Genomic DNA, 24,623 nt, shown 5'->3' on the forward strand with positions numbered 1-24,623 from the left:
GTTTCGAAATTAGTTCTTTTGATATTAGCTGAAGGTTAGGGCTGAAGTGTGTCATGAATGTTTTATTCCACACTTTTTCCTTAAAATAAAAAAAATAATAATTTCCTATCTGGAAAAAAACAAATCTCCAAACAGCAAGACCTCTAGTTGAAACCTCTAAGAAAATCCTGTGTGAAAACTCCCAAAGTAGCAGCCCCTCATCAATATAAATTCCATATAAAAACTGTCTCAGGCTAGTTACCTGATAAAGGTCTTCACTCAAGCACAATGCCCAGAGGTTTAACTTTTACTTTCAATGACTGTCCATTTTGTGTTCTTGAGCAGCACACTGTTTCATGGAGCACATTGTTTTAGTAAGAGAAAATAGTATTTCTAAATCTCTCTCACATTCCTACCCATTCTTTTCCTCAGTTACATTCCTCAGTTACAGGTGGCTGAGCTGTGCCTGGGAAAACAATCTGCTAAGGTAGCAGTTGTGAAACAGCATCATGTCATGAACAGCTTGAAGAACCCAAACAGCACAAAACCCTGCTATTGCACATTGGTGTTATATATCGAGCCACACTGCACCTTGTCTGCTGGCACATCAGCTGCTGAAGAAAATGTCTCTAGCAAAACTTTTTTCAGTACTTTGCTTGAGGTATTTTTTTCTTGGTGATTAATTGTTGTGTTCATGTAGACTTACTCTTTCTTTCACTGACTGCAAACTACAACTATATGAATGGCCTTGTTTATGCCCATGCTGAGACAGCATCTTGACAATTAGTTCACAATGAGCCATTATTTTGTGTAACTGCTCCATTTTCTCCTCCCTTTCTTCTGACAATTGTGTGGGACAAAAATGAAGGAATTAAAAAAATGGTTATCAGGGTGAAATAGAGACAGAAGGATTTGGGGGATGGGAAGGACACACAAAGAGCTCAGGCCAACAAAACAGGCTTTTTTTTTTTTCCCTTCAGCACCTACGTCCACATGGCAAAGGCCCAAATAACTTTGCTGAGCAAATTAAATCAGCCTGTGGAGCACACAGTGTGATCCACAAAACATAATATTTAAAAACAAATAAATAAATGTGGTAAAGAAAATTAAAAACAACAGTTCGTTTCTTCATTCCCAGTGAATGGTGTTAATTTTTTAAATGTGTTGTGTCAAAGTCATGCCTTTCCTGGAGAAAAAGTCATCTATCTGTTTCTGTCCATCTCCCAAAAACCAGTAATCTCCGTGACTGCCTGTTCCTAAAGCTGTGTGTATAAGCAAATTACAGTGTGGTGATACCAACTGACCTGGCAAGGTAAGATGGTTTGCTGAAGAACCTGAGCCTGGTGAGTCAGCTGAATATCGCTTTGGACCTTCAAAGAGAAAGATTAGTTTCAGTAGAGGCGGGTGAACTGTAATCCCACCAGCCATGAAAACGCTTTTCCTAGTGATGTTGTCTTCTTCTGCCATTTCTTTTCAACAGTTTTAGCTCAGGTTAACTTCCTCATAAGCCTGGTCAAATATCCCAATATTCCTCTTTTAATCTAGCGGAGTCGACATCAAATGCATCTTTCTTACGTTTAGCACTTAATGAGTTTGGATAAGTTTGCAAGTTTCTTTGCAACTTTCTTATTCTTAAGTAATAGAAGTTTTCTAAAGGTTTGTACCTACAAACCATTGCAAACTCTCAGACAACTTGCTCTTCAGCTACCTCCATGTCCTCACAGAACTGACAATATGTCAGCTTTATTCTCTAATGCGGTACTGAAGGCAGTTACATGCCACTTACCTTGGCTTTGTGGTGTTTCAATGAGCGGCTGGCATCACTTTGGGAACCACCAGTTGGTAATAGTTCTGGACATTTATGTCATTGGATAGATACTCCAGAGAAAGGGCTCTGATACTGTATTTGCAAGTGGAGCTGAATTGCCCAAAACACTAGATGCCTTTTCCAAGTCACACTTTCTCCCTTTACGCTTATGCGAGACAGTCTGCATTTTAGATCTGAAGATCACAGTTGATTATGTCAATGCCCTCAATACTTACAAAAAATTAGTGGCTTGGGTTCATCTCTACTTGCAGGACTGGAGGTAAATTAAGAATGAAACCAGGCCAGCAAGTTATCAGAACCTAAGCAGGTACAGTGGCAAGCACATCGCACATTCTACAGGAAATCAATACCAGAGAATCTCTCACACAGCAGAAAGGAACCAGTTAAAACTGGAATTTCAGACAAAAGGGAATACATGGAGCCTTTCATGCTTCTATTGAACATCTGAACTTTACATCCTCCTTAGAGAGCTGCTTCTTTTCTTAAGGAAAAGATCTGGTAAGTTGGGGGGTGGTTTATAGCAAACAACTAGAAAAACAGCAACAGTGCGGGAATATTCTATTCGTAACTTGTGTGGTGCTTCATAAGTACCTCCGAAGTCTACCTGTGGAATAATTTACTTTGTAGAAGATGGTATGCAGAGATGTAGCACAGGGCACAGATGCAGCACAGGGCACGAGCCCTGTGGGATGGATACTCATGCTCCAAGTGACATAGGAAAAAGTGATGTGAACAAGTGTTTCAGTGGGCATGAGTCCTCTGTTGTTGGTTTAGACACCCTTATGGGCTGTGATTTCAGTCTTCCTAGAAGAGACCCAGCGACTTGGGACATACTCATGTTCGAACATAGACAGGCTTTACCACTCTAAATGTGGGATCACCATCCTCCTCTAAATGTGGGATCACCATCCTCCTCTGTGATTACCTTCAAAAGGCAGTTAGGTATATTCTTGGAGACAGCATTATCCCCCAATTTAAACCATAAAACACACATACAACCACAGATGGCAACAGTGTTTGCTGTCACTCAGTAAATATGCTTGGGATTTGAAACAAAAAAATCTATCGTTTTTGAAAGCTGGATATGAAGAAGGTTAGAAAGCTGAAATCAGAATGAAAAACACCCCTTTCGCCCCCAAAGCTATTTCGTTTCAGAATATAAGGCAACATTTGATTTTGAAAACAGATCCAAGAGTCTCACAATTGTAGTGAGAATGAGTACACCCACAGCATTTCTGATTTCAGGCAGATGTCATATACTCACAGACACTGGCAATGCAAGAGGGCAGGCTGAAATTGGGATTAATGAAAACCAAAGGACACTGCCATCTAGAGGAAAGCGGAATCATGAGGTTAACAAGTCTAATCTCCAAACAGGTAGAGATTTACCTCAGAGTCCTTAAACAAGATATTTCCACCCTCTACCACAATTTTACTGTCTTTAGGAAATGAGATAATGCCATTAATTCATCCTTCTCATAGAGGTTTGTGATGAGCAATGGATGCTGTCCAAGCAATGCTCCCACTCTGCTAAAAAATAGTTGATTATTGACTAGGACTGTACTAGGACTCTGGAGCTGGATACCGGAAAAAAAATGGCAAGTCCCATGCCTGGAATGGATGTAGAAAGCACCAGAACAAAATCAAACCTTCTAACACTTCAAATCAAATGGAGCAGAGACCTCATTGTTTTTATTTGGTAATAAGATGAACATACATGGACTCAGTTACAGAAGAACTGGAATGCTGAAAAATGTTTTATACATTTAGAGACCACAAGCCTCTTCTTTCAAATAAGAAATTGACAATAAATATATACTGTTTAAAATTATTCTCAGAACAGTTGAGAATACTTGGCATTACATGGCATGATTCATATCAGTTTTGCATTTTTTTTTCCTTAATGAGTCTTTACAAACCAAATAGGTTTTTTGGATACCCTACCCACCCAGTCCCAAGAGCAAACTTGCATTGAATTTTGCTTTCAAAATGGATTTTGATTTGTTTTCCATCCCCTGGCGCAAAATAGTACAATAACCTGCCTCTTGCTTCCTTGAAAAATGTTAGAGAACAGGTGTATATTGTTTGCTTTAGTTCAGTTCAAGAAAGACATCTCCATTATCAGTTCTGCTAATAAAAACATACTCTAAAGTTTATGTTCAACTTCATACATAGAATTCCCTGCAGAATGCCAGCTGAGGAAAAGTTATTTTACAAGACCAAGATCCTTGAATTTGGTTAATTTCCCCTTATCCCCCTTACGAATAGGTTTAACATTCCTTAGCTTCATTAGGACCTGTCACTATGTACATATAAGTAAAGAGCAGTGAAATCTACTGTCACAGGTAAGCCATAATGTTCACCCTTCCTCCCTGCTGAAGGTAGCCAGTGCACCAACATATGCCTTTGTTAGAAGTGCCTACTCGCTAAAGTGGCTGCAAAAAGTAGCATTGTAGTAACAGAGAGAGATTTTTCTTATTTAGATATATTGTGGTGGAAGCAGCTCCTACCACAGCAAAGGAAGACAGCACTACCCTGATGCATTGGCTTTACACAGGACTGTCCTGCATTTAACAAGATACACATATTTCGGTTATTTAGCCTTTGGCCCCAGATGCTGCAGTGGGACTAGCAAGACTTTGCATGCAACTTCCTTCGATTTCAGTGCAACTAAAAGAGTGATCAGGCCCTAGGTGTTATTTTGCTGTAAGCTGATGTTGCAAATGCAATGGCTTTTGCCTAGAGAGGAAGAAGGGGGAGGAGGAAAGGGAAGGAAAATATTCCTGTGAGAATCTGGGCCTGTAGACAACCAGAAGTTCTGGTAAAACCCCAACCAGAACCCTACAATAAAAATAGCAAATATTTAAAAAAATTGCATATAAAATTGTATAAAAATATCATCCAAGCAAGAAGAAAAGGAAAATGTCCACTCTGCCATTCTACTGCTAGGTTTCATCACTAGAAAACCTCAATGGCCATAAGTAATTCTGTTTGCTACATGCACTCCTACAACCACCAGCAGAGACAATGGGATTACATGTATTCCTCCTGCCACTGGATAGCTTCTAAAACTGGGGGTTACAAGAACGCCACAGCCTATACACATGCACTGGGAAGCAATCAAAAGAATGCAAAATGCCAAGAACGTGCTGTGAGGCTTGTGAGTGAGTGCTGTTGTGTGCTTAGATAGCAAAGCAAATTAGCTGAGACTGGGCTCTGGACTGGGAGGCCTTCGTTGCTTTGAGTCCTGAGCTAGTTTGTGTGGAAGTAGCTCCATTTTTTCCACCCTCTGCTCGACTCACCAGAGCAGAGAGCTCGTGCCTCTAAGAGAAGCATAGGGCTGATAACGTCACAATCATGCTTGGGTACAGATCAGAGATCTCTATGTTTGTTCAGGAAAAAAAGGAAATTGAAACATAAGGAGAAAAGATGGAGTCAGCAAATGGAAACGCATGGACCACATTTCATTTTAACAGAAAAGTGTCATCAGCAGTGGTCATGTGCTATGATTATTCTTTGACTACAGCAATCAGGCAGGGAAAGGGGTGCTCGGGATTACAAAACTCGTCTGCCCACATCAAGTGTAGGACATACACCTGATGTTAATCTGAGACTGAGGCAGACCTGCTGATGCTGTGGGATAAGCTTCTTTACCCTCCTCAGTGAGAGAAGAAATTGTGCCTTAAAAACGTGAAAAATGTGATTTTTTTCTCCCTTCTACCTGGCCAGCAGTGATGGCTGCTCTCCCCAGCAATTTGCATGGAGTCTATATAACATAATCCAGGCTCTTTAACAGCATCAGCTGGGGTGTTACCAGATTTGCATGCTGGCTTTCGGACATCGCACCAGCACACCCCTGAGATCGGCACTGGCTCAACACACAGGAAATCACAGGGTCATTCTTTTTTTGCTTTTAATTATTGGATGAGGTGGTAGATTAAAAGAAAAGGATTTGATTGTGCTGTCATTTGCTGAGTATAAATGGCTGACATATAGATCAGCAGAGGATAAGTTTCATTATTACAAAATGATCTCTGAGGAAAAATGAGCCAATAAGAAATATTTAAGACCATCCCGTGAGTTCCTGGAGATAGACTAGTTGATTCTAGCCGAGGCCATAAAAGTACTTTCCTAGTCAGTTTTCACTATTTCTAATCTGAATGGATTATCGTGTTTTTTAATTAAAAAACAGGTCTGAGATCCACTGTAGAATCTGCAAGGACAAGCAATGAAAGTGTTTGCTGTTCCCTTTAACTAGGTGAGCTCATGGATCTCCTGATTACAAAGCAGCTTTCTCTACCGTACTAAAAACTGTCTAGTTCGAACTGTTTTTGCTTCTAGATTGAGCATGTATGACCTTTGTGCATATTCAAACACTGTGTATTCAAATGGTATGTGGTAAAAAACATTTTTCTCTGACATAAGCAACTACATTTTGGAAAGTTTCTTTCCAACCACCAATTTATGTCCAAGAAACAATGCAGTGAGAAAGAGGAATCTGCCTCTTCCATTCACCAGTGCAGAACCAGGCTCCCAAATTCCAGGTTTGTTTTGCTACTATACATCCTACTGTATGAAAATATAGCAGCTGAAGCTACATAAAAGGCTGCACTTGTAGGTGAGTATCAGTCTGCTTAGACTGACTACTTTGAAGTATGTTTTAAGCCTAAAATAGCAAAGCTTTTTTAAAATTTTTTTTAATCACCTGCCTATTTATTGCCTCTGCAGCAAAAAAGTTGATTTATGGCAACTATACTTTTTCCCTAACATTGAAAGCAACAGTGATATCACCTTTTTATAAGGAAATGCAGAAATCTGACTACATAACTTAGACAAAAGAAGTTGTGTAGCTTGCAAGGAAAGCTGGTGTGCATAAGTACTTGATTTTGAAAGGGTGCCTCACAGCCATTATAATCTAAAAAGCTCAAAATAAACAAATCCTTTTTTTCATATGTGTGAACACTTCTTGACTGTTGTCGCAGAAACACACAGTTTAAATCACTGCTTGAGTGCAGACCAGAGAACCTGTCACCCTTTGAGTCATTTAAGTAATGACCAGGATAATGACATATTGCTTCCTTTTTTTTTAATTATCGTGTAGTCAGGAGCTCAAGTGCTAAATCACCATGAGAGAGAGGGCTGCTAAATCCCTCAAGACCAGTTCCAGCTAAAGGAGAAAACATCGGCAGGGATACTTCCAATGACAGCCCTCCCTATTTTAAGGGGGTAAAGTGTCTGGATTCTCCTTCCTACATTAGACAACACTTTCTGGGGAGTAAAAGTTGTCTGGTGCTCATCCAGCAAGGCAAAGCTTTCGGAGAGCATATTCAGTCCCCTCACAGAGGCAGAAGTGTACCATCTCATTGGCACACAACCTCCCTGTCTATTCCTCCCTCCATAAGGTGCTCGCTGACCCCATAAGACTCCGTGGTGCCTGCTTGTAGGCATTCCCAAATAAGTCTACTGCACTTCAGCACGAGGCCAGCATTACTGGCCCTATATTTTCAGTTTTTCTGGCTTATTCCTTACTTGGATAGTCTTAGAGATGCTGGAAAAAGAAGGCATCTGAAAACATAATTTCTATACATCCAGGGGAAAGTTCGGTAAGGATGTAACAGCAGATATCCTTTCTTATTCTTTATAAACAGAGGTCATGCCATTAGCTGATACAGACCTAATCCTTCTTTTCTTTCTTTCTTTCTTTGGTGGAATAAAATAAGAGAAAGCCGTTCTGTAATATATTTTTTTTAACTTTTATTATTTTTTTACACAACTGCACAGTGGCTGATCTCTAGTTTAACTGGGAGGTGTCTAAACATACCATTCCTTGGCTCACGATGCACTAGCACAATGCTGCAGAGTGCTCCAGGGAGGCGGATAATCAGAGTATAGTAATGTAGGTGTGATCCCAGGAAGAGACCCCATGAGAGATTTTTCCATCTGGCCTAGTCTCTTTGTAGGATCTCAATTTCTACATTTCGCTTGCACTTTATATCATTCCAAGCTAACAGAAGAGATTTCGTGGGGATTTTTTTTTAAGTGATAATAAAAAAATAAATCAAAAATGTTGTACCACTCTACCATACTCAGACACTTTAAAGAGAGCAGGAAAATCTTAGAGCTAGATCTGTCCACCTGTATATCGCAAAACATTTTACTGCAATACCTTTGTGCTGCAATCAGTAACTTCTTTGACTATAGCATCTCTTCCAGAACAGCATCCAGTTTGGATCTGCAGCCCCAAGGGATGGCAAATCCAACATATTCCCTTGTTAGTTTCTGCTAGTGGTGAATAACTTTGTCAGTCAAGGAAAAGCCTTTTCCAGTCTGATTTCACACCTTCGTGCCAGTGCATGAGAAGCAAGGACTGACCAGATATGAACAAAGCAGTCTTGCTTCACTATCTGAAAGGAGTCAGTCCCAGAAAGAAAGAAAATAAATATCAGAAGTAGATGAAGAAAAAGATTTTCATTTTTAAATTATTCCAGTTTGCATGATCTAAGGCATTTTTAATCACTGTACATTGCATAAGGGTAACTTAAAAAAAAAATTGACTAAATTCTGCTCCACTGACCAAGCTCCTAATCAGGGTATGTTCCCTCTCACTTCAGGGACTGAGTCACCAGTGTGGTATTTAGCTCCGTATTAGTGATATTTCATCAATGTCCCGTTAAAGAGCCTGGTCAAAGCCGGATCTCATATTCTACCGCTCTTGTTGGGGCTGGATGCTCACGGTGGGTGGAAAGGGGAGGTGGGAAAGCGCTGTGGGATGACACAGCCCTTTTCCCAGTGCATGACAGGGAGCACAGTCTGTACTGCCTGTGGAGCCACTGTCCTCTCAGCACCGTTTCTTTCCTCAGTAAGTCTACCCCAGGATATGTGCACAGAGCTACCACTGAACCAGGAGCTCACAAATGGGAACACTCTGTGCCCTTCTATTTATTTTATTTGAATGAGCCAGTACAGTGAAGCTAACTGTGAGTTCTGAGAAGAACTGCAAGAACTATTTTTGCATGTCTTCCTTCTTAAAATATGGAATTAAGTGCAACCTTTTCATAGCATGAACCTAATCTAAATATCTGGCTTTGAACAAACTCAAACTTTGGTGTCCAAAAAAAGAACTCAAAATGTCTCTAGCCGTAATAATCAAAACCCCAGACACAAACACTCCTGAGTGAGAAAGTATTCATGTTTAAATGTGGATATAGGCTGAGCTCACTGCTGTGACTTTTACTAGTGTTACGTGAAGTTCATCCCTGTACATGCACAGTTTAAGCAGGAACAGAGGCTCAAGTTCTCATATAGGCTGGTGGTAAAGTCCTGTGCTTTTGAACACGAGAATGAGTTACCTTCCTAAGCCAATGTTTTGTATGTTCTCTACATAGTGAAGAGCCATGACAGCAGTCAAATTCCTTGTAAAATACATATATGATTAGCACAGCAAGACTGCATCCTGAATGAAAGGGGAGTCAGGCAGAAAACAAGTGTATGTGTATATATGCATGTCTTGATTTCCACACAGATAGGCAAAAGTACCTATAATTAACTGCATCCCTACCGAGATCCCAAGCCAGAAAAGCACTTACATAAATGTTTAACACTCTTCATAAAAAAGATACTTTCCTGAATCAAGGGCTTAGGGGGATATTTTTAACATTTCCTCTTTAAAATGGGCCAAAATGATGGCTTCTTTCCATGTGTCTAGCTCCACTGGATGCCACAGTTATATCTACTGACTCCAGTAGTGTATTTAGGACACACTGTTTCATTTTGTTTTTCTCTACCTGTACTTCTCCAGTGATGTTTTTCCTTTCCTTTGGCCTGTCCATTCAATCAGTGATGAAAGAAATGTCACACTGAGATGAAAGTAAGAATTGATCTGTGTGATTCCCTGCTACCCTTCTTTTCCTAGATCTTCAGGTCAGACAAAGAGCGGTTACAAGTAGCCCATGAACAAATGTGGGAAACAACTCATTATTTGTAATCTCTAGTTAAGGCAGACACGTCAAGAAGTATATGCACTCAGAGTCTGACAACAAAATTTGCCCCAAGGGAATACCACTTTTGTTGATTCTTCTTTCCTTTCACTAACGGCAAAAACACAATAAAACCAAGGATTGAGTGAGTTTACCTGCAGTTTAGAAATAAAAACATTTTGCTATCATTGTATCACGCAGGGAAAGCATCACATCCTAAAAAATGGTCAATTAACGCTACAAATTCACCATGCATATGCACAAAACCTTCTATAGCGAGGGTAAAACTTAAGTCAAATTCTCTGTCTACTGGCAGTTGGAAAGACTCTTGGGAAAAAGAAAAAAAAAGTGAAGTATTATCAAGTTTTTTCCCATGATTTTTGATATTCTTTGCACAGTCTTCATGTGGGTTTCACAGGCTGAAGCACAGCAAAGGGCAATACTGACTTTTGAAGATGACTTTCATCTATTTGCTTGACCTGTCCAGAAAATGGAACCATTTGCATCAGGAAACCACCAGATTTTTTTTAACAAAAAGCTCCCCAAAACAACAAAAAAATGCACACATGCACACACATATGAACAAACAAATAAAAATAAAATCAATGCCCAAAACAAGGCCCCCACCCTAGAACCCAGAGTCATTAATTGTGAAGTAGCCAGTGGGAGGAGGAGTGTTTTGAAAGTTGTTTAACGCCTTCCCCAGAAACTGGTCTTTGCGGAAGGAGGAGAACAGGAATGAAGAAGCTCAGCTAAAATGATGAAAGAAATTTGCAGTCTCTTTTTTTTTATATTTTTTTTTTACTCTTCCGTATCTGGAAAAAAAAAAGAAAAAGAAAAGGGTCAAATGCTGCCTTTCTTCCCTGTGTCCAAGGAGAAGGTATTCTGTGAAAGAAAAAGATGGGTATCAGTTTAGACAGCCCCATTCCCCCCAAGCAGTGCGTCTTTACTTAACTGTCAAAAGTCCACATGGTGAGGTGCACCGAAGCTAAGCCAAGCTAAGTCAGCTAATCAGACTGACTTGACTGGAAGTCAATCAAGCTGACTCGACTGGTTCAGCCCTACACAAAGCAAAACTCATTGCGCTCTGGCTAAAGCAGTGGAAGGTCAATTTATGGCATCACTGAGATCATGCAGCAGAATTCAGTGTGGTCTAACCATTATGTTTCTTTGGTTTAGGGCTCTCTGGATCACACTTGCTCACCAGCTACTTCAATACGCTTTTGACCGTAAAACCAACAACACTGTACATGTGTTTTTGGCTAAGGAAAAGAAAATATTCCAAGCACAAAAGCACCATATCTTTAAAAGACCCTTTCTCCCAAAGACCTTGCAATGAAAAGCAAACCTTATGTGCCTGAGATCTAACCAAGGATGTGCATTATACAGCCTGCTTGACTTTTCTGTAACTGAAAGCTAATTCGATATGGTAAGCGTAAAGCTGTATCAGCTTACAATGCTGATCAGATTACAATGGCTTGTGAATTTGGTGGTCACATTCTAATCTCCAGAAGCCATTTGCCCAAGGCAGCAAGTAGCAAAGTCAGTCTCTGTACAATATCTGCAGGTGCAGACTAGAAAATAAAACAATGCACAGAAAAATTAAAACACGTGTTGATGGAGCTAAGCCATATCCTTGCTCATTGCATGGCCAGCCCAACTAACATCGAACAGGCTCTTGCATGTGATATCTGTGCCAAGAGCAGAAAAAGACATGTTGTCAAAGCTATAAGTTTACAATACACAGAAAAATATCTCTGTGAGGAAGAGCTTGTTAATATTGCCCTTGACCATCATAATGCTACAGCTTGCTGTACAATGAGTTTTGATAAGTCTGGTACATATGGACAAGCTATTAAAAAAAAAAATCTCTCACAGCAAAGATATGATGTATAAATATGCACTTAGGATTTTAGATTTGCCTTAGATAATTAAATTCCTTGACCTCTTTAGAAACCCAAAATAACCAATTGGAGCTAATAGAATTAACTCTCTGGACAAATATTAATAACTCCCTCAGCCTCAAAATTAGGCTATATTTGACTAACTTCATCCTGAATGTACAAACACAACTGATTTCTATGCGGTTGTACCACATGAATCTTCACAATCAACAGATCTCCTTGAGGAAGAAATGAAGTCAAGAAACTTTTTTCTTTATTTCTAATGAAAAAGGACCCTCTATACAGTAGTTTTTTAGTGTACATTGGCCCAACCAGTTCCCTGAATATGCCTGGCACTCTGCTTAGCTACTGTTATTCTAACAATGCTGATATTGGCAGAGCACTACCAGTGCATTAGAAAGCATCTCTCACTCAAGGAAATTCAACTGAAGAAGGGGTGTGCTTGCCTGGGAAGATGTGATTATATCAGTAAGTCTTTGTGTGCCTTTCAGAAACCAGTTTCTTTTGTCTACAGGAATTTTTGTTCTTATTAGGACAGTGGAAAAAAGGAGTGACAAAAACCTTAAGGCTTTGCTGCTGGATCATATTACCTCTGATGCACGCATAGCAGTGACTGCACAGGGTTTGTTAGTGAGTTGGTGTCATTTTCTTCTACTGTGTAGTTAGCAAGGGGACTTTCTCTTTTAGGATGGTCCACTGAAAGTTGCTGCAACAATATCTTGCCCACTGATGTGAGTCTAAGCCCCTACTGTAAAGAACTAAGCTTTTAGCATTTCATTGGATTTATTTAGACTGGATTATCACATTCCCAGCACAACTGAGAGCATAATCTACAGTGGGCAATAGTAACAACTATAACAGTAGTACTACACTTTCCTGACGTCTCCCATCTAAAAAGTTCAGCCTGATTTACCGTCATTAAAGGGACCCTAATACTCCTATGAGATGTATCATGAGCCACATTCTAAGAAGAAGATACAGACCCCAAAGAAGGGAAGGGGACAGGTCCATTAACTGGATAAAATGACAGCTTTGGGTGGTCATTATTTCTGAATCTCTTAGATGATTTGCTGAATTGCAGCTGGAATCTGACACAGAGCTGTAAGTACCACCCAATGTGCCATCTTCCATTCCTTTGCCATCTATACTCACAGGACTATCTCTTTTCGCCCCTCGCATCCCCATTAACAAAACAGGGGAAAACGCAATGTTTTTTCCAGACTCCAGAAGTTCCCTGCAGAGAACTGAGTCATATATTGCTTTTTGCTTCTGTTAGCCACATCATCAGCTTCAATGAGAACATTCTAGTACAGCATTTACTTTAAATTGTTTTCTACTTGGTGGAGCAAATGCATTGGCTTCCTCGCTGAATTTCCCTTTGGATACAAAATAGCTTCCCTAAGACTACACTAACCTTGGATATGATTCAGCCTCTTCTTCATTTCAGCACAATAGATCCAGTGCAAATATTAGTATGCATTAACAGAGATAATTGAAAGAGGAAAAAGAATGAATATGCAGTGCTCTGTACACAGGAAGACTTTAAGTAGTTCACTTGGCATATATTGAATTTTATTAGCTGAAATAGCCTCATCTGAATGCATGCCTCCATTCGCCAACATCACTGTTGAGTTTACATTGTTTATCAAGATTGAGTATAGACCCTCCCCTTGATCACTAATGCAAACACCAGCGACTCCTAGAGCTCTTTATGCAATACCAGCTCCCACTGCGAGAAGATTATTAAGTCCACTTCTGCTCTCAGCTTGCAGTTCATACTATGGAATTTTTAACATGTGCTCGCTGGATCATGAATGTACATGTTTACTATGATACTCTATATTCTGACATACTGAAGGGGAAATATACAGCAGTTTGTCTTTTCCTTTACACAGAATCATTCAGTGAATAACTACATCCATTCAACGAGGAAGCTGGCTCTCGGTTTTGCACAATCAGTGATTAATCTCACACATTTGCCTCTCTTTTTGTGATAAAACAAATGTTTGGGAGTCCTGAGGCCTTACAAGAATTACCAGTTTTAGCAGTTGGCATTTATTATGCCTGTCTAATTCAAACTTTTACAATCTGCTACCCAGTTGGAGAACAGGAACAGAGCCCCAGAGACATTTAGACTGAGGTGAGAGTTTAGACTGACTCAAAAATTACACCTGTTCTGTAATGACTCACAGTCCCAGATCCTCACTGAGTGCAATGCTAATTATACCAGCTGGAAATGATAAGCTAACGTCTCTCAGCACAGCCTCTGGAGATGGCCGATCCTGCCCCTTCGCCGAATGCCTGCCCTCATCCCTTCATCGCTGCCTCCAGAGCCACAGAGAGCAACATGCTCCTGGGAGCCAGCCTAGGGCAACGCCGCCTGTCCTCCAGTGCAAGGCTGCACCAGGAGGCAAGGCTCAGCCCTGTGAGTTTCAAATTTTCTTTAAAAGAAAACCTTGCTATTCTCTTTCCTAAAAAATAAAAGCCAAATGCAAACTGCAGGACAGAGTGATGTGGAGTAAGTATTTAATGAGCAGGGGGGGTTACACAAACTGCTAAGTTTGCTCCGCTGAGTAACACACCTCTCCCCATTAATAAAGCTTTGGTGAGTTTATTGCGTGCTCCCCATTGTCTCTTCTCAACTCTGTATTCCTTCAACATTATAAACATATTTAATAACGAAGGAGACATATGATGACACCATAATCATCCAGGATTATACCCTCGGATTTTCTTTCTAAGCAGATTGCGGTAATCTTGCAGCTCACTTGTGAAAAAGTAGTGCTTAGCGTGTACAAATCTGATCTTCCTAGCATGCTATATGAGTATTACTATAGGATGGCAGAACTCCACCACAGTACCAAATAGCTTTGCCCTGAGATAATATTACCCCAAGCTATTTTTGAGTGTCTGCTTTAATTGCACAGAAAAACTACAGAATCTTAAAACATATATATATATTTTTTCCCTGCTAAGTAAAAGAAGAGAGGCTCAGTGAACCATATTCATCCAGTACATCCCTTATTCAAACCCCCATGGTGATGTCTTTTCAGTAACAGTGAAAGTGGTTGTGAAATCATAAAGGTGTCAACAAAAAAATCCAACATACGACTATGTCAAAACGAATGTTATTGTGGTTTGGATATTCTATTTTGGATAATTTAGAGAAAAAAAATGTATCTTTCGGGCCTTCTCATTTCTATTAAAATCAGATGCTCTCATCCCATGCCAGCATCAGTAGCGTGTAACACAACCTGTCGCTGTGTTGCATTCTAACATACATAAGCAGCACACGTCAGAAGGCTTTCACTTGACAGGAGATTAAACAGATGAAGCTTAAACAGACCAGGACTCTATAGCCTGAAAAGGGAGAGCTGCACAGAGAACCTGCTAAAAGGTAAATGAAATTAAGAGCAGCGCTGAGAAGGTGAATAGGGAACAATTATTCACTGTTTCTCACAGAACATGAAGGGGGTATCAAACGAAATTATCAGGTAGTAAATTTGAAACAAACAAGAAAAGGTTATTTTCACATAATGCATAAGAAAATTCTGAATTGTGTTGCCTCAGGATGTGCATACCAAAAGTGTAACAGGGTTCAAAAGATAATTAGACAAATTAGTGCAAGAAAAATCCATTGGGAGCTATTTAATTCAAAAATTTGACTTATGCCTTAGATCTCTGGCAGTCAGGAAGGTGTGGGGAAGGTCTTGCTCTGTTTTTGTTCTTTGTTCGTTAAGATCTTGAATACGAAATGTCATCAGGTAGGTGGTGAGAGAGCTCAAGTGACTTCTGGTTGGTCTAGTGTGGCTATTTGAGTATTCTTAGGAAAGCTGAGATGGTGTTTGAAACTAGCCTCTGCCCTCACTTATTCAAAGAAAACAAATTCCCACAAAATAGCTTTAAAAATACTGTATAAATAAAAAAAGAGTTTAAAAATGTTCACATTTGTAAACAAAATTGATAGTTTCCCAAACATTTCAAAACTGACATCAAATGTCACATCCCTATGAGGATATTTCCTGAAACACATTTTTAATTAGAATTTCCAGCTTTCAAGAAAGTTTAGAAATATTTGGACTGATGAAAATTTGGAATAAAACCCCGTTTCCTACTCCCATTTCTCTGACAATTCAAATATGATAAATAGACTTATTAGGATAAGGCTATTCCAAAGTCTGCTTCCCCCATCCAGGTACTGGCTGAAAAGACAACAGAAATGATAAACTGCTGTACGGCACTTGATGTCATACCACAATTACTACTGAGGCAGTGCAGTGAGGGAATAACAGTCTGAGTAAACTGGTTTCAGATAACCTATAATCCAGAAGGTGGTCATCCCCAATACTACACATGGTGGAAGTATTTGCAGCTAGCAGGACCGAGTGCTAAATGATTTCCATGGGATACTGTCACATGTTTAATTCCTTTGTTGACTCACTCAGCACCTTGCAGGAGTGACCCCTTAATTTTATAAGCTTATTCCAAGAAGTCTGGGTACTTCTTGTCTCCCTGCATGCCAAAATGTGCTCAGTTGTAGGTGCTCCCATTTGAAAAGCACTGCTAAAGCTGTTCAGTTAGAGATTTAGGGAGAATTTAGAGAGTTAGAGAGTTAGAATTAGAATTTAGAGAGTTAGAGATTTAGAACACAGTGAAGAAGTCCAAAATTTCAGTGCTCAGTTCTCACCACTAGACAATTTTTTCTCATATTAAAGCCACTTGGAAAGCCTTTTTAAAGAGAATTAAGACTGTAAAGAAATAAATTGTGCATATTTATGCTATTCTTTTGCTTCTGTTGCACCAGAGACGAATGAGGCCTAAGGAACAAAGTTCAGAAGATCAGTGAAACGAAGAAGATATACGTGTTATAAGTTAATTCATCTCCATTATCTGTCTTTTTAATGGATGAGAAATTTTAGAGAGATTATTTTCTCCAAAGAAAACAGACCATTACTCAAGGTGCCTTGATCCTGTTTAAAGCAAGGGAAAACAAGAACAAATACTGTTGGGAAAAAATTCTTCATGCTTGTTTCGTAACTGAATTTAAATACCATCATTCTAATTTAGCAGATGACCCAAGTGCTTAACATTCATTTTGCTAGGGGAAAAAATGGTATTAGCGTAGAAGGTATTCTGATTTTCAAACTTTGGCACATAATTATCCCTAAATCAGTCACGACTTCAAACAATTTCTAATCCTGTTCACACTGATCTTGAGCTTTATTTTTGTTTGACAGCTTGTGTTACACATGACCTGAAATCACTTCAGTGATGGAAGAAAGCGATTAGCTTCGTTCTATTATGTATTCTATGATTACCAACACATTATGGAAAATCCTAACAGCAGAGAAAATAAAATGGATGAACTGGCAAAAGTTTAGTTACACCAAAAGTGTTTGAGTTTCCTGAGTAAAGTATATATGAAAGAAAAGATAGATTCACTATGCAGAGCAACCTACAGAAGTGCAAAAGCATATTCTATATTTGATAATCAAACATAATAAAAAGGTCTGACCATATTCGTGGTAAAAGTTGGATCATGGTTTTCATAAAGAGCTGCTCCGTCATGGATGGAAACTAAAACCTCAGTACTTTCCAAGGCACAAGAGGCATAAGCCACCATAGCCAGAAGGATAATCAAGGCCAGCAAAGTTTTCAGCAAAAGATGAGAGTCAGAATTTTGTAATTAGCACTAGGCAAATAATTGCTTCTTTGATTGAGTGACTAAACTGAAAAATTAGAATAATGCTTATCTCTGGGTCAGACATAAGTAATTGCTTTCATTCTCTCATGGCAAAATGACAATTGTTGAGAGGTGGTTCTTTTTTGTGAGCGGTGGTAGGGGGTGGAGAGGGAATGAAAGATCAGGCTGTGCTTCTTATCTGACCCAAATAAAACTTTTCTTTTTTACCATTTACTTAAAGCTGGTGCAAATGTAAAACAGAAACATAATTTCAGAGCAAAACTTCTCATTTAGATTTTTCTCAGTCTTTTCTGTTTTTGACAATCACTTGTGTTGAATTGGACTCAAATTCCCAAACTGCACCTTTCAACTAATACAAGTTGGAGTTTTTCTTCTTCCGCTTTTACCTATAGCCTCCAAGTCCCAGGTTATAAACATTAGGAATATCTAAGCAGCAGTTTAGAAGCAGCAGAAAGAATGAATTGTCTAATGATGGACTGATTAACGGTAATAAATAATAGATATTAGTATTAAAGTATAAGTCATAGAAAACTAACTTGTAAAATGACTCTCTTTACAAAAACTTAGCTCTTTGTCCAGCTTCTGTTGACTGCATGGGGCAGAACCACAGCCTGAGCAGCCTGAGGACACTGATGTCCCTTTGCCTCTGCCCCCAGGGAAACACCAGCCGGCAGGTCCAGCAGGCAAAGCAAAGGGCATGAAGGTACCCACAAAGCACCCAGCTGGTAGTTTGGATTGTACAGACTTTACATTTGGATTCCCATACACTTGATTGCGTTGGGTTCTTTCTTTCCTTGTGCTTCTATTTAAGCTACTTTATCAGAGTCCCTATCTGGTAAAATAACTATGACTGGGATGCCCAAATCAGAAACTAATTGTTCAGTGGGGAAGGGACAAGGAGAAGGCTAAAGGCCACCAAACTCTCTTCAGGAGTCACTTCAAATTCTTCTGTCCCTTCAGTCATTGCCTTCAGAAATGATCTTGTTTCTCCTTCGGGGCTGTGTTGCACAGGGAAAAAGGAGGCTTGACTGCCACTGGCTTGAACATAAATTCATGGAGAGAGTAGGCAAGTAGGGACCCTCCTCTTACTGAAGCAGAGACACTCCTATACACTGATAGGCAAATTGTCCTAAATGGGATAAGAAGGGCTAAGCCTGTAAGTATGGTCTATAACAAGCATAAGGTCAGGCTCAGTTCCCTGACAGGCACAATAAACTGTCTTATGATACAAAATCAAGGAGAAATTTGCAAGGGGAGTGTTATACGTTCCTGCTATGGCTCCAGGGCAGTGGACATTATCCCTGAGGAGCACTGCAGCCACGTGCTCTCTCTGAGCAGAATTACAACCAAACGACAAAAGATAACCTGAAAACGCCCTGTGTAAAGTTAACTACTTAAAGAACCCACCTACATTGATTTTTTTTACACTATGCAGTTGGAATGAATATTTCAAATATTTCCTCAAATCTGAAACCAAGGAAAATGCTACTCCCAGTTATTACATTTGTCACATATCCACACTGTGTGACTTCAAGTGAAATAGGAGTCAAAAGCAATCAAACATCTTAAGAACACTCTAACTTCCTGGCATGGCCTGAACTAGAGGATCCTGGAAAGCAGGCTAAAAAAGAGAAATAAGAGAGTCCCAAAGGAAAATCAGGTGCTTTTCATAAGATTTACAAACACACACAGAATGGAAGGAAGTTGCAAAATCGTATGCATATTTATACAAGGCACCTTTCTATATAATCCCCATATTCTCATAAAGCATATGCACCATGGTGCTGTAATACTCCTGAGATCAGGATGCTAACAATAAATTTTGTGTTTAGTTTCAAAAATCACATCACATAATGTTTATCCTCTATTTGATACTAAAACTGCATAAGACCTTCTCAAAGTACATCTCTCTACGGAAATTCCAGCTTGCCTTAGGTGCCACGTGCTAAATAAGACACGGTCATGTTTTTGCTAAAAAGCACACAAAACATTCCAAAAAAGTACAGAAGGATTTTTCCCCCTCTAGTTATTCTACATTGCACTATTATGGAATGGTTGCTCAGGAAAAATAAGTTATAGTGAAATATGGTTTCTGGAGAGTAAAATGTCCTTGTGCTTTCAAGGAAGCTTTTTAAAAGGTGTCAGTACAATGCATTCTGGTTTCTACCTTAGGGCAATAACCTCTAATATAATTAAAATAACAGGCTATAAAAGAAATAAGAAATGGAAGGAAAATGTCTTTAGAAATATTCTTAGACTATTGCAATTCTAATTTGCCACCACTGCTGGATTCTGACACATACTATCAAGAGTACTATCTAGCAGAAAGGACAGAACCAGTGTGTTTGCCTTATGAACCTAAAGCAAAACAGGCTTTTTGCTTCTGAAAATCAAGGAGAAATCAGCCTCTTTTGGAATTGAAATAGAGATGGCATATTACTTGTATTATTACTGAAATTTACCCTTCTTACCATACCCAAGGATATACAGACAAATGTTCATTTATGAGCTTGAATGACCTCATTTCAAATAACATTGGCATTATGCAAATAACAGGAGCAGAATTTTGTCACAAGAAGCAGGCTGCTTAGTGTTCACTGCTACTTATTGATCTTGGCTAGATTGATATATACAATGCACTACTGAAAACCATACCCACATCAGGCTGCAAAGACCAATAACTCTTAAATTGCTGAAAGCCTTTGTGAAAAGCTACATTCCCCCTAAATAAAGCTAAGGAAGAACCTTGTTAATTCAATTATATCCAGAATAAATGTGGAAGCATCATCATGGCTCCATCACACCACCATTACAAATCCCTGCAAAAAAACGTTCCTTCACCAAAGGCATTCTCAGGTAACAATACTCTGTGCCAGCTAATCTGTCACCACAAATACTTAATTTTGGGGGACAGCTGGAGCAGAAAGAAATGAAGCCCCTGCACTCTAGCTTTTTAATCAGGGAATTGTGAACATGCTGATTAAGAAATCATTGCCAAGAAAAATTAAGACCAAAGGCATGGTCAGTGCTTGGAAGCCATAGGAAAGGCTTTTAACTACTGTTTAACAACAGTAAAGCTCAAGATAATCAAAATATAGAAAGATAAAGGCCTCAATATTAGTAAGCCTGCTATGCACACTCATATAGATGCTGTCTATTTAAAAGACTACCTATTATTTTATTTTCTGTTGCTCTGTGTAGAGGAACATATTCTTGAAAGATCACCTGTCAAGACGCACGGTTACAATACGACCACGAGGTGGGAGCATTGCTCCTCACACATACCCAAAGCACACTGATTTCTTTGTAGGTACTAGTGGTCAAGCAAAGAGTACATATATCCACTGTATTTCTGTGCTATAACCTGTGAACTTGCTTGTTTACCACTAGAATAACAGATCCACAGGACTAACATAAAAACATCCTTCTAATTTTCTGTAATTTTTAGCTGAAAAAGAATAACAGAATAAACTGCACTTTGGGCCCTGGAATGAAGTGTTGCACTGAAAACTTTCTATTAACAGTGTAGAATCTTTTCCCAGTAGGAAAAAACGAGGAGGTGGTAGAGATAACATGTGAAGGTGGAAGAAGGTGAAATAATTTCCTCATTTATTGACAGCTTTGTCATGTGAGCAGAAAAAAATTGCAAAAAGAAAGTTCGTGAACAGAGAAAAAACTTACTTCCATGTGACAACTACTTACAATTTTCCATTCCAAGTGTTGAAAAGCAACTACTTCACATGGGAGAATCAGGTTTTCCAAAATGGTTTAACAAGGTTCTCTCCCACAGGAAACATTTGATGAACTACTTGTGCTGATGTTGTCTCTGATAGGACTTTGTCTTTACATGGGAAATGGCAGCCCTATATCACTTGGAAGAGACGTACATTACTGAATAACAAGAATGTCTGTCCCACAGATGAAAGCAAGATCTACTCAAAGCAGCTATCTGAAGATCAGATTAAAATGAGAAGAAAACTAGTCTATATTTAGGGGACTAGTGTAGGATTTTTGAAGCAGTTAATGCTGAAATTTAAGGCATGACTGCAGCTTATGTGGACATCCTCAAACTAGCTTTAAAGTAGTTGGCTTTAGTATGGATAGACTTAGTTGTACGAAGCTCTGGCTAGATGTGTACGTACTTTCCTGGTGTCTCAGACAGCCTGTGCTTCCTGGTGTCTCAGACAGCCTGTGCTCAGACAGCCATGCCTCCTGGGAGGCATGTCTACTTGCCTGCTTGTAGGTAGCTTAAAAGTAACTCAGACACAGCAGCTACGTCACACCTGTGACTAGAGTGCAGACTTGTTCAATGTCTCTGTGTCCACAGGGGATGGTTATCCCATGTGACCCTGACTACTTGGTTCCCCGCGTAGTAGGAGCAGGCATGCATCAGAGATCTTTTGCATGTATATATTCCAATAACCAGATGCTACTATAGCCTTCGTTTGTACATGCTCAAAAAGCACCTTGGACTTGGATCCTACCAAGATTTATCTACGCATGTGCATAACTCTGCATACCTTGATCTCACTCTAAGGAGCTACCTCAACAGGATTATTCCCTGTGCAAGAGTGTGATGTGTGCAAGTATCGTATACTTGGCAGCATCGTATACTCTGTGGCTTTCCTCTCCATGTGAAGGATGCCTGTGCAGCAGGGGCAGGGTAGCAGATGCGGGCACAGTCTGACCTAAGCTGCAGCATATGACGCAGAAGGGTGCAGGGCTCTAGCTAGCGCTTGTCGGTGGCGGAGAAAAAGCTTTAGCTCTCACAGGACCTGATAAATCTACATAAATGTGCACCTGCTTAATGTGAATACACCCCAGCTGCTGACTCAGCAGAGGCTGTAATGCCCAAGTACCAGGGCTGATGCTGCAAAGGCCTAGGCTGAGTCTGACACACTAACTAACTGGTGAGTGCAATATAGCTATAACCTTCATCTTTCTAACTCTCTGCTTTTTCTTTTTTCCAGCACATGAAAGACCGTGTACCGGCACATGAGAAAGCATATGTTCGAGTAAATAGTTTGGTACTCTGCAAACAGCCCTGTATTATCCATGGCTAATGTACCCTTCTCTGCCTCCCTCACACGGCTGGTAAGGAGATTTATTCTGGCGTGAGTAATGGATAGAACAGGTTGCACAGAATTTGTCAAAACAAAAGTGCCAAATATAGATCTTTCCTTTCCATGGCACATCATTCACAATTTTTCTCCTGATTTCTGTCAATGAGATCATTAGCTATAATCCCTCTCTACTGTGCCTGAATGAAAAACATTCAGCCTACAAATTGTCCTCAAGTGCTTACAGTTGCTTATTCACTGTAATCAACCTGTCCCACGGTATCGATCTTTTACCTAAGGGGATGAGTAGAACATTTTCTTGCAGGAGAACAAGCAGGCACTAAACAACTGACAGCACGCAAAGACTAGCTAGTCATAAAGAAACAAATTACTCCCTCGCAGTTCAAGTCATCACGAAACATCTCTCAGTCCTCCAGCTGGACTAAATTGTAGCCCCCCTACCCTTCCTGAGGGAATCCAGGCTTTCAAATGTAACCTCATCCTCAAATTTAGGGGTTTCTGGGACTATTCCCTTGGCAGGGCTGCTGCTCCTAAGCCTTCGTAGAAGAGCCTCAGTCTCCTTGCATCCACCTTGTCCTGCCAGGGCTGCTGCTTTCCGACACAGCCACTGCTAAGCCATCACTCACTGCAGCTGGGAAAGCAGTCGTTCTGCCCATTAATCCTTTTGGGGCCATTACAGCTATATACACCAGTGCACACATCTGGAGATTCACATTGCTCTTTGAATATTTGCGCTTAATTAATAGCATAACTGCAGAAAGAGTCATGAATGGTACTTGTTCGAGACTGTTTTCCTGACAGAAACTTCTCAAGTGTGTAAACAGTACCACCTTCTAACAAAATAATTAAATCTGCCTAAACAATCCTTGCTAAGAGGGCTGTTTAAAAAAGTACATACTTATGTGTCCAAAATTAATACATGCTTCTGGATTAATTATTCAACATTCTTTGTCGGGGCATCACATTTTCTTCTTATTTTTCATGTTGCCAGAGCAATAGGAATATTAAGTAACTTTTTAAAAGGAAACAATAAATTAGAAAATACAGTATCATTCTAAGCTGCAGTACTTAAAATGGGATTGTCTTTCCTGACCATCAAAACCAAGTACTGTATTAATAATTTATGTTTAGGAATACTTATGTTTCAGTGGATTTAACTTAGGCACACACACACAAAGAAGATGTTAGCTCTCACATATGTTTCCACTTATATTGCTATCCCACATTTAGGCAATCACTTGTGGAACAATGTGGGGTCAGTTACTATCTCAGAGCCCTATGGTGCACAGCTGAGGAGGTGCAAAAGAGTAAACATGTCATAGACCTTACAGCTGTTTTTCCACTTTGTCAAGGCTACTAAAACATCTGTGGACCTTTACAAAAGACTCAGGGCTGTTTGAAATTATTCCCAAATGCCCAAGGAACTGTTCTCCAACTTGGGATTATGTCAGACACCTCCTTTTGCTATACTGTCCTTAACATGGCCTCTACACTAATGTGCTTGCTCATGCTTGCTTCCCACACCTGTGGTTCCATAGCACTTGGCAAATTCCCACTTACACAATTAATCCAAGAAAGCTTTGTGCTTATATTGGCATAGTATAACATGCAACCATAAAAAGCAGGGGAACCTTGCACAGGGCTTGTCTTAGCTTTGTTTTGTGCATCCCCCATGCAATCCGTCCTAACTGAGAGTAGAATTTGGCCCAAAGGAAGTCAGATAGATAGAACCTCACAAATCTGCATTTCCTATTCAGCAACTTTAATAATCCAGGATTTTTTTTGCAGGCACTGCACAAAAATCGATGGGTACGGAAGATGGCTTACCAACAGAACAACTCAGTGTTGCTAGGTATTATGTGAAAGAGATGATTTTCCCCAAGACTGCCCCAATGGCTTTTGTCAAATCTGATGACTACTTTTGTTAAGTTTGTTTCTGGTTACTACAGTTTTTTCCTTTTAGAACAAACTATGGCTGTCTAGAAAACAATAGACTGAATATAGAAATGGGTGAAAAAATGTAATAAAATATTAAGTCCTTACCATCTGTTTTCTTTGATTCATTTCCCACACTAGACTGATCTTTTTTGTCTGACTTATTGTCTTCCTTTAATTCACCTAAAGAAAAGTAGTAAGAAATACTATAAGCAT

The 24,623-nt window shown here is 39.6% G+C and overlaps 1 protein-coding gene across 4 annotated transcripts in view; it reads right to left on the minus strand.

The window, feature by feature from the left end:
- Positions 1–3,517: 3,517 nt before the first annotated feature.
- The window catches only part of PDE1C (phosphodiesterase 1C), a 296,093-nt gene continuing 274,987 nt past the window's right edge, over positions 3,518–24,623 (minus strand). For all 4 annotated transcript variants that reach the window (XM_064506536.1, XM_064506539.1, XM_064506537.1 and 1 more), the window contains 2 exons: positions 24,516–24,590; positions 3,518–10,598 (listed from right to left, as the gene is read on the minus strand). In XM_064506536.1, coding sequence (XP_064362606.1) covers positions 10,585–10,598; positions 24,516–24,590 — 89 coding nt within the window. In that variant the 3' untranslated portion in view covers positions 3,518–10,584. The remainder of the gene's footprint in view (positions 10,599–24,515; positions 24,591–24,623) is intronic.

Source organism: Dromaius novaehollandiae, chromosome 2 (assembly GCF_036370855.1).
Source record: "Dromaius novaehollandiae isolate bDroNov1 chromosome 2, bDroNov1.hap1, whole genome shotgun sequence".
Lineage (NCBI taxonomy): Eukaryota > Metazoa > Chordata > Aves > Casuariiformes > Dromaiidae > Dromaius > Dromaius novaehollandiae.